Source organism: Poecilia reticulata, chromosome 2 (genome assembly GCF_904066995.2).
Source record: "Poecilia reticulata chromosome 2, P_reticulata-male-v2, whole genome shotgun sequence".
Lineage (NCBI taxonomy): Eukaryota > Metazoa > Chordata > Actinopteri > Cyprinodontiformes > Poeciliidae > Poecilia > Poecilia reticulata.
This window is the reverse complement of record NC_088831.1, coordinates 34,086,585-34,097,628: the sequence shown is the minus strand read 5'-3', so window position 1 is coordinate 34,097,628 and position 11,044 is coordinate 34,086,585. Positions and strand designations below refer to the sequence as shown.

The following is an 11,044-nucleotide window of genomic DNA, read 5'->3' as shown; positions in this document are numbered from 1 at the left end:
AATCTATCAAGACATGGCCATCTGAGCTGAGGGGACTGACAATGAAACCTCGGATAATTCTGGAAAAGATGTCTGCACCTCTATTATTTGTGTGCTTTATATTCATGACCTTTACGTTCAAGTGGTCAAATAAAAGCCGTTATGTAAAGTCAGCCATATAAAATCTTGTTTAAAGTTTTCCATAAGTGATGCAGGAAATACAGTAAATACATGGTAAGAAGATGCTCTGATCGGATGAAACCAAAATACAGCATCACTCTGCATCCCCATAATGAAAGGTGGTGGTGGTTGCATCATGCTGATGAAATGATTTTCTCAAGCAGGGAACTAATCAGAATTAATGGGAAGATGGATAGAGTGCAGAATAATTTAAGACCTGGTAGATTTATAAGATCTACCAGCATCTTATAAAACATGCAACCGGAGTTATTGGGGTGATATGAAAAAAGTGATTAATTTTGGGCCATTCTAAGATGGACAAAACTGGTAAATACATAACCGAAGGTCTTGCTGCTGTAACTGCAGTGAAACTTGGATCCACTAAGTGTTGACTCAGGAGGCGGAAAGAATGCCATGCTTTTTTATGTGTTAAAAGAATCTGGAAACTGAGTATTGATTTACTTCCACTTCAAAATTATGAGCCAATTCATTTTCACGTATCTCACACAGTACCAATGAAAATACATCAAGGTTTGTAGTTTAGGTTTGACAATATATCAACGATCAAATTATTTTGTTTTCTTCTGTACGTTCTTTCTTTCTTTCTTTCCTTTTTTCTCTCCCTCCCTTTCTCTCTCTCTCTCTCTATTTATTTATTTATTTATTTATTTAGTCATGTTATAAATTTTCAAAAGTTGGTATGTTTTTGTGGTCAAAATGAGAATCCAAACAGTGCATAACTGAACCAAGGGGAAAAACAAATCACTACATTAATGTAACACCAGTAGATGTCAGTCTTGCCAAAGAAAAGGCTTCAGGGTGAAAACAGTAAACATGCAGAACAATAAAACATTAATAAAGTTATATAAACTTATGATAAAATCAGTAACGTAGGAGTGTAGAATTATTTTGTTATTGTCAATAATATTATTCTCTGTTGTGGTGTTACATTCACTCAAAAAAATTCTAATAAAAACTTTGTCAACTGAAAAATGGAAAAGAAACTCTTACTCTTATTTTGTTGTGCTATTATTGTCCTGATACGGACTGTGTGGTGTTTCAAATTCTTCTTATTATTTTTTCATTTGTGTAAAAAAAGACGTGCTTTACATTGCTCGAGTAAATGAATGCATGATGACTGAACCTTTTTTCTTTTTTATTTAATTCCAAATTATGAGTGGCTTCTTTATTCGTACGCTCTGTATTTCTTATATTTTTATTCATTATTTTAAGTCCAATTTTAAACCTCCAGGGCTGTTTTTTCTGTAGTGCGCATGCGCGTTGCCAGCTCAGCTGACAGCAGCAGCAATAATAGCAGGAGTCAGATGATCATGGCAGACTCTGGAAGTAGCGACGAGGTAGCAGTGATTTGCAACACCGACATCACTTCAAAGGAGTCGGAAAACAACTTAATAAACACGGTTGTATTTTATTTTATTCTTTTTAAATTAGCGAAGTTTTTTCTTCTTCTTTTTTTCAAGCGACTTCAAGTTATCCCGAGAGAAAACACTCCCCGTATGGCCTAAACTAGCCGAATTATGCTTAGCAGCTGATACTTTTCCATTGGGTTTCAAAGAAGAATTTGCGATTTTATGGAAGGTTTGATTCAGCGATAATTTCAACCTTTGAATCTGCTTGTTAATGTTAGAAAAATACGCTTTAAGTGCGTGTGCTCAGAGGGTTCAATAACTTTTTAAACTTTGCTCTCGGTGTTAGCTTGCTAGTTAGCAGCCGAAACAGGAAGTTTTGTTTACTTTGAATGAGATTTATATTCATCCAGGTGACTCGTGCTCCGCGGTTTTTTTGTTGTTGTTGTTGTTGGTTTTTTTTTTGTTTTTTGTTTTTGCATATCATAAGCTAAATGACAAGGTCTATTTTTTTCCCCATACTCATTTGACTGTTGTATATATTTGTACTGTGTTTTGCTCAAAAGACTTTACAAAGTCAGAGCTTTTTGCTCACCTGGACTTGCATTGCCGTGCCTCTGCTGCTCTTGCTCATGTTTCTGGTTCATATTTCCGGTTTTAGATGGTGGAGAGAGGCACAGCTCTGCTGAAGAAAATGGAGATAAGCGTGGCCGAGGCAGATAAGAGGACAGGAAAGAACACGGTTAACATGCAAGAAACTTACACTGTCTACCTCATAGAAACACGGTAGGTTATGAACTGATGGATAGCTGATCATATCTGCTCAAGCTTTCTTCAGTTAACCAATGTACCAGAAGCATTTCAGTCCAACGGGTTCAAAACGGGGGTGTGGGTAAACACAACGGATTGGCTCTTACCACATTTATTGGCATAATACACTCACAGTAACAAGCTTTTGCAATGCAGTAGAAAACCATTAACCCACTTAACAGATTTCTTCTGCTTTTACCTTTTTATCACACTTGCATGAAAATCATCCATCAAATTTGAATACTGGACAAAAGTAACTTGATTAAATAGAAAATGCAGTTTGGAAGTGAGAAACTTATTCATTAATTAAGGGAGAATACTGTCCATATTAGCCCAGATTGTCAGCCACAACAGCCATCAAGCATTTTTGATAACTGGCAAAAAGTCTTATATTTATGTGAAGAAATGTTGGCCCACTTGTCTTTGCAGGATTGTTTTTCAGCATGGATGGCCTAGTTAAGATCACGCCAATCGGATTTAAGTTTAGACTTTGATGACAAGACTTCAAAACATTAATTTCTACAATCTAGTCAGGCGTGAACTTGTTGATGTAATTTTGGTCATTGTACTTGTGCATAAGCCAAATGACCATGAGCTGACGGTCAAAAACCTCATGGACATTTTCCCTCAGGGCTTTCTGGTAGAGATCATTTATCGAGTTAATTCCATCAGTTCTGTCTCAGTTCTGCCAAATGCAGAATAAAACAGGATTCACGCATTCCAAGTTCCACTTTTCTCCCATAATTGTTTAGTCCTGAAGATTAAGATGCATTTGGCAGAACTGAGACAGGCCAACCTTATAAGTGGTTTTGAGTATCTCATCAATGCCACTTCTTGGCCAGCCTCTGCCTACTTGTGCAGCAATGAACACTGCTGCTGACAAATGAGGCCTGCAGTGTTGTAGATGATGAACCAGAAAATTCATGTCTTATCGCTTTTCTCTCTTCTCTCTTTCTTGCCACTAAAAACTGGACGACAAAAGTCTTTGGTCTCAACGTTTACAGAGACTTCATAGTTCATTTTATTTGCTGTTTCTGTTCTGTTTTGTTTGTTTATTTTGAATATTTAAAATGTGTTCCAGTTCCAGTGTTAAATGATCATTAGAATTGAAAGTTTATTGATCTTTGAGAAAGATCGCCAACAGAATGAGCAACTTATAAACATTTAAAGTCTAATAAAAGTGGGAAGAACTGTTGTATAGTGGACTCTTGTCTTGGATTGGTTCAGTTACTAGAAAAGCATTAGAAGTGCTATGTTTGTTTGTTTAATCACTAAAATTACCCTTCCACACAGAACTGAAATATGCAAATTAGATGCATCAACATCAGATGGTTTTTGACAATGTATTTTTTACAGTGCTTACAAATACTGTAGTTATTTTTTATAACTACAGCATCAGTAAAGCATGTATGCTTTTTCATACATGTTATACATGCACTTAAAACATTAGGGTGAAATATCTTTTGTTTTCCTTTTCTACTGTTTAATCCCATTTGTTTTCCTGCCTGAAGGCCGGCTGAATCCGTCTCAGAAGAAGGTACACCAGCTGCACCTGACACTTTGTGGCGACGCTACAGTGAGTTTGAGCTTCTCAGAACATATCTCCTGGTCGCATATCCCTATATCATCGTCCCTCCACTGCCAGAGAAAAGAGTGAGTGAGACTGAACTATGTACTACTAATTAAACCAGTTTCATAGTATGGAAATTGTTGGATTTGTGTTTTAACCTTTACTGATTTTGATGTGTTGATTTGACCGTGTCTCTTGCAGGCAGAGTTTGTGTGGCACAAGCTTTCAGCAGATAACCTCGACCCAGATTTTGTAGAGCGACGGAGGGTTGGTCTGGAAAACTTCCTGTTGCGTCTTGCATCACATCCTGTCCTGTCAAACGATAACATTTTCTTCCTCTTTCTCACAGAGGTTTGTAACCAAATATCCAACTCATTATGACCCTTTTTTAGTCCACTGTTGCTTAACGTCTTGGAACATTTTTTTAGCAGATCTAAAACCTGAGGTAGAAAAGTGATGCAAATGTTGCTTTGCGACTCAGGTCAATTGTGAAAAAACAGAATTTTAGCTGAAGATCATTTGCCATTGAGCTATTTCAGACTCGGTATAAGGTTTCCATTTAGCAGCTTTCATTGCAACTCTTCTGCTAATTTTATGTTGTATTAGTTTGAAAGGATAAATGATGCACAGGTACAGCAGTAAGTATACTCTGACTAAAAGGTCACAGTTTTAACCCTTTTGTTTTTCTCAGTCACTTTCAACTTTTATTTTTGAAGTGATAGTGTCGACCTCCAACTCTTATCTCTGTCTGCCTTGTGTTCTCTGAATGTCCTTAGGAGAAGGGATGGAGGGAAGCAGTCCTGGAGACAGGTTTCCAAGACAAGGTTGGATCAAGTTACTGTGATTGAATGTATTTGCTTAGTGTTGGTAGTTGTAAAACCAGTTGTGTCTTATGATATTAAATCTCATCAAATCTGTAGATTTTCTGTTTGTCATGTATAAACAGAAAAAAATATTTCTTCTTTTCCAAAAGGCGGACTCCAGATTAAAGTCATTAAGTGCCATGTTCAGAGTCAAGAATCCTGACAAGTAGGTGGACAAAATGTTTTTTTAATTAACTGAAATAGAAACTATCTTACAACATAAAATAGGCTAAACCAAATCACAAAGCAACACATCATCCTTCTGTCTAAAGAAATTCAAGAAAAGGAAAGAAAGAGACACCGGTCAGAAATTGTTCTTTCTTATTAAAAGAATTTGAACTCCAGCAAATCACAGTGAGGTTTCTGGAGCTGAAGCTTACACTTTTATTTTAAACAAAATCCATGAGGACTGCAGCAAAATCGGTTGCAAGATAAAGAGGGATTCTTCACACATGTACTTGATATTTGCATCATTAAACTAAAGTTTAGCAGAAGCTGCAAAACAAATGATGACTTGTCATGTTTTTAGGCGGTTCACAGCTCTGAAACAGTACAGTGAGGATTTGAGCACCGTCATCTCTCAGTTACTCAGGATAAGAGCGGTAAGTTTGGAAACGCTGTAGATAATCAAATACACATAGATAATCAAATATACATGCTTAGCTTATATTTTGTTTTTATAGATCTATGTTTGTAATATGATGTTTCTGAATAATTTTTAACGTAAACTGACATTCAGTCTTTTAATTTCTGTATGTAATTTGCTATTAGCCTTCTTCCTTTTGGAGCAATACTCACATGCAATTAGGCACCATGTGACATTTTTAGTGAATATTCTGACTTTAATTGGAATGTAACTTTAAATCCTGAAATTAATAGTATGCCTAAGGTAAATAAAACAAACAAACAAAAAAGAAATCATGTTGCTGTTTGTTATTCCAGCGAGTTGCAGACAGACTCTATGGGGTTTATAAAGTTCATGCCAACTATGGCAGAGTTTTCAGGTAAGAAACTATTATCTATGGCATTTTTTTCTAAATTGAACAATTACATTAAAATGTTTTGATGTTGTAAATATTTTACATTCTTATTAAAAATTACATTTGTCAGAAATGTTATGCTTTAGGTGCTATTTTAATCATTTTAAAGGTGGTTACTAATCCACCTCTATATTTTCAATAGGAGAATATAGAGAAAAAATAATTATTTAAAATTCATATTGCTTCAACAAAATTACGAGTACTGTTGGGGTAAATTAGTGCTCAAAACTTTTGTTTTTCAGTGAGTGGAGTGCTATAGAAAAAGAAATGGGAGACGGATTGCAGAGTGCTGGCCACCACATGGATACGTGAGTAGGAGCCTGAGACTTTCTAACTTTTACCTTTCTGGTAAAACTTGATTATTTTATCTAAGTTACAGATTAGCACTGTGTGCACACACACTGATACAACATATCTTGTTCTAGCTTATCTCTACACAAATGCCTCTGTGTTTGTGTCTAGGTATGCTGCATCAATAGATGACATTCTTGAAGAAGAAGAGCACTATGCAGACCAGCTGAAGGAATACCTCTTCTACACGGAAGCTGTCAGGTAAATTACTGTAAAAGATTGACACTCCTATCAGCAGCCATAAAATATTAAAATGTGATCCTCCATTTTGCTTCAGACTCAAACAACTTTACAAATCAGTACCACTGTTTTTTTTGTTGTTTTTTGCTGTTGTTTTTTAATAACTGGTTTGGATTTTTTTTTCCTGAAATGTTTGTGTTTTCCATCTAGAACTACTTTAATGTGCAAAATATTAATCATAGTACAGGGAAAATCAGAAGAACAAATAGTAGTTGGCATTTGTCACACATAGTTAAGAGTTGTAATTTTTATAACGGTAAAAAAAAAAAAAAAACGGCAAACATTCTGCTTTTTGAAATGCTTACTTCATATTTTAAAATATGTGTAATGAAATATACAAACAGTCCACAACTCTGTTTATCTGTGTAACAGATATTCTACAAGGCCTCTTTTAACTCAAAGTATCCTTAAAAATTAATGATTACTCAAGAGTGCTACAGTTATTTTTGGACATGTATCAAGGCCGTGTTGATTATGTAAGACATAGAAAATCAAACTCCAGTTACCGCTTGTAAGGCTTGACATAATGCAAACACTCTGAACCGGTGGGCGTTCTGCCTTTCAGTTGGCTCGACGGTTTTTCCTCATCTACCAGTCGGCTGTTTGGTTTACCTAACTCTCACAGTGTGTCCCGTTTATCAGCAGATTTCTGTTTGCCTTTATTTTGTTTTTAAGGATGAATTAAAAACATATGGGTAGCAGCTTATGGTACAGTTGAGCAGCTGGTGCTGCTGTTGCACAGTTGCCAAGCCACAACAAATTGTAAGCAATAATGCATGTCCTCGAAGAGCCTTTGACTGTGTTCCTGTTTGGAACATCTGCAACGCTGCCATCCTGTCAGAACGTCTGTCTGTTAATGGAGCTGCATAAAAAATATATGTCCTTTATTCTAATCCTTATCTTTACATTAGGTAATTTAAGGAATTCTATTGACTGGAACAAAAATGAATTTCAAGTTTATTTACTTTTTGCATTTAAAAATAAATTGTATGCTTTAGGTCAGTCTGTAGGAAACATGAGTTGATCCAGTACGAGCTGGAGATGGCAGCACAGGACCTCTCCTACAAGAAGCAGCAGAAGGAAGAGCTGGAGACTGGGGTAACAACAACAACAACTTCTTTCTCACTCATTTGTACCAAATAAAAACATGTGTCCAATTCAAAACACACCAATAAGATTTTTTAACCAGTGATGTATTTAATTCATTTTTTTTTTTTTTGTAACTAAAGTTTGGAATAGTTGTGCAACTAGCGATGTGTTGACTCTGCTTTCACTTTACACGGTTCTTTCTTTTCTTGTGTGTGCACGCAGACGGTGCGAATCTTTTCTCTGAAGGGAATGACCAGTAAATTATTTGGCCAAGAAACTCAGGAGCAGAGGGAGAGCAAGGTGGCAGCCCTGGAACAGAGTATCCAAGAGGGAGAGGAAGCTCTGAAGGAGAAGAACGCAGAGTCCCAGTAAGGCCTTCCTTCATGCTTAAACTTTCTAAAGTTGCAGTTCATAATATGAAACAACCTTTTAAGTTAAGGCTGGTGAATAATTGAGTAACGCCAAGGCTTTAGGAGTATTTGTCCCTTTTCGGATTAAATTTGTTTGTACTTTTTTAGTCTAATTTAAATGATTCATATCATCAAGCAATCATTCTTGGGTTCATTTTCATTCCTGTCTTGATTGCCTGACTTGCAGAATTAAAAACAACCATCTGATTAAATAGAACCTGTCTTACTATAAAGTGAAAGATAAAGTAACACATGATATTCCTACCTAAAGAAATTCAAGACCCTGCCAAAAACCCTGGGGCTTATTATGCCATCACAGTAGTGCATGTACTAATTGGGAGATTGCATAACTCGGACTGCAGGTATTTCCGTTCATTCTCATGGCGAGCTGGAAAACACCGTCTCTCCATTCATTGTCAGTTTTGGGGGGGCGATAGCACTTCTGATTAATTTTATTGACAGGAATGAAAACATGCTCTTGGAATTGAATTAATTCACTTCTTTTTCTGCAAAGGCAGCTCACTTTTTAGGGTTCATGTTAACTCTGAATCCAGAACAGAAAGACAATGCACATTTCTGTATACAGCTGAGAAAATGGTCATCATGACATTGCAAGTTATTCAGTTGTTGTGCGGACATCTAGATTTGTGTTTTATGCATTCAAAGGTTTTCATTGTGCATATCTTTCAGTCAATGTTTAATGGCCAATGTTTAATGGAGAAATTCTTGATGGCGTGCAGACAAAAACAAAGACTTTGCTACTTTTTAAGCTCTTGTGAGTCATTATGTGAGTTTCTTCTTAGAGCAGGACTGAGTCCACAATTCCTGTCTTTTCTTTCCGACAGTTGACACGGTTACCTGCCACGCTGTGTCTGCTTAGACGCTTGTCCCTGCCAAACAAACCCTGCTGAGTCTTTCTTTCAGCCCTGTAGTCGATAATGCATTTCTATGATGTTGCACAGCTGCCTGTCTAGTCAGTGGTTTCCTATACAAAAGCCACCTGCGTGAATACAAAAAAAGAGGAAGTGGCACATGAATAACTGAAGAGCATACAAATTCATCCATTGTTAGTTTCCTCTTCCTCTCACTTATCCTCGGTTGTGTTTCTTCCTGACAGACAAACTGATAATAGGATGTGTTTGTGTCATCAGAGAGTTTGTGGAGAAAGCATGGAACGACATTGAGCGGTTCAAGGAGCAGAAGGAAAAAGACTTGCGTGAAGCGTTGATCAGCTACGCCATCATGCAGATCAGCATGTGTAAAAAGGTTCACTTCTCGTATTTTTTCCAATAAATTCTCTTTATGTATTTAGTACTTTTGATTATTTGGCATTCTCATTTCAGTTTTTTTTTTTTTTTCTTTTTTTCCATATAGCGTTCCTCATAATTCAAACATTCTCATTTTCTGACACCTTTTTGCTTTTTCAGGGAATACAAGTGTGGTCCAACGCCAAAGAGTGCTTCAATAAAATGTGAGCCTTCTCAATGGCCAATCAACCACCCAAAAAAAAGAAATCACCCTTCGGCCGGTCATCATTTCATCTCACGGAGACAGGCTGAGACCGCAAACACTGCCTCCTTTTTGCTTTCAATGTTACTGATATTTTTTTCTCCCAACTCCTCCTGTCTCGTTCACTTATTTACTTGAAAACAGCCCATGGAGTTAAATACAAGTATTGAATTGAATCATATTTTATGAATGCCTGTGTCTTAACTGTACGTCAGCAGGCAATCAAGACTTTATTCTCCCATCTTCAGCCTAACCAAGAAGAAAATTTGGTACAAACTGTTCAAAACTCTAAAATCAGTGTGCTTTTTGTTATTTTGTTTCTTTCTAAATAAATGGATTTCACAGCAGATTTCTTCAAGTCTAATCATGAGAAGGTTCCTGTTGTATGTAACTCAAATTAGTGTTGCCTTCTGTGGAGAACTCTTCAATATTTAATGAAACTAAGTGCATGAATTTGAGGTGAATACTTGCATCACTGTTAAACAGCTTCAAGTCATTTTCTTTCTTTTTTTTTTTGCTCATTTGACATTTTTTGCTTTAAATTTCAACAGCAGTTTTTGTAATATTCAGGAGTTTGGTGACTCGCCAAAGACACGTATATATTTTGAAGCACTTTCTGCCTCACACTACAGACTCAGAAAACCACTACATCCCCAAATTCCTTTAAGTCTGGTTTTTAATGCCATACTAGACTTGGTATATCTGGTACTGCTAGTTGAAAGTTGACCAATATTGTGATGACCAAGTGCTTTTAAGGTACAGCTGGCTGGTGGATAATATGACTGATTGACTTTGTTTTTCTAAAAGAAAGGAGCAAAGAGTATGTTCAGCCAAAGGTACAACCTAAAAGTCAATGCTGAGTGTGTACTACCTTGCATACCTTGTTAGCCTGTGCGAAAAGCAGCACGTATGTGAGTTCAAAACTCTGCCTTTTCTGTACTGTTGAGCTTTATTGCCTTAACAAATCAAGTGGTGTTTTAAAAGGAATGGCCCAGAAAAACCCGTCAACCTTTTATAGCAACCGTCAATGTGCCTCACCATTTGTTTTCCTCTGATGTGACCAAAAGAAATGGTAACTCATTAACTTCATTTTCACTGTTTTATATTTTATTAACCAGTTAAATGCATAAGTAACTATTTCATCACAACAGTTTAGAGGTGAAATTTGGTGCCAAATGGATCTGACATCTGAATGTTGTGCTGAGAATTGCTGCAAATCTTTGTTTTTTTTCAGGATGTACCGTTTACCAATATGTTCTGAAGCTAAGGCATTATGTTCGTTTTATAGTAAATGAGTCAAATGTAATTATTGTACTAAAACTAATTAAAAACATCATTTTGACTCATTTTGTTTCATTTTTCCCAAATATTCAGCATTTGTAACATGAATCTACTAGTTTTACATATCTTAATATCTATTATTTGACCTATTGTGTTAAAAATCTGACTTTAGCCGGACAACATATAAAGGTCAGTCTTTTGAATGTCATTTGGCTAACCACAAACGTTTTGCCTCCACACCTGCTGGTAATAGGGAAATCACCAGGGTGTGTTCCTGTTTACATTCAGAATATCTGATGGTGCATTGATACAGAGTTTTCTTTGTATCCTTATTTTCTATCTAACCAAAAGCAAT

General features: G+C 36.3%; 1 protein-coding gene across 1 annotated transcript; it reads left to right on the top strand.

Moving 5' to 3' along the window:
* The first annotated feature begins 1,413 nt into the window (after window positions 1-1,413).
* snx4 (sorting nexin 4) lies at window positions 1,414-10,750 on the top strand. Its single transcript, XM_008403903.3, has 14 exons — window positions 1,414-1,580; window positions 2,188-2,312; window positions 3,848-3,989; window positions 4,108-4,257; window positions 4,683-4,730; window positions 4,880-4,935; window positions 5,299-5,371; window positions 5,712-5,773; window positions 6,052-6,117; window positions 6,272-6,361; window positions 7,399-7,498; window positions 7,712-7,857; window positions 9,051-9,165; window positions 9,327-10,750. Exons 1-14 carry the CDS (start codon window positions 1,434-1,436, stop codon window positions 9,372-9,374), a joined length of 1,368 nt encoding a protein of 455 aa, XP_008402125.1. The 5' UTR covers window positions 1,414-1,433; the 3' UTR covers window positions 9,375-10,750.
* The last annotated feature ends 294 nt before the right edge of the window (window positions 10,751-11,044 follow it).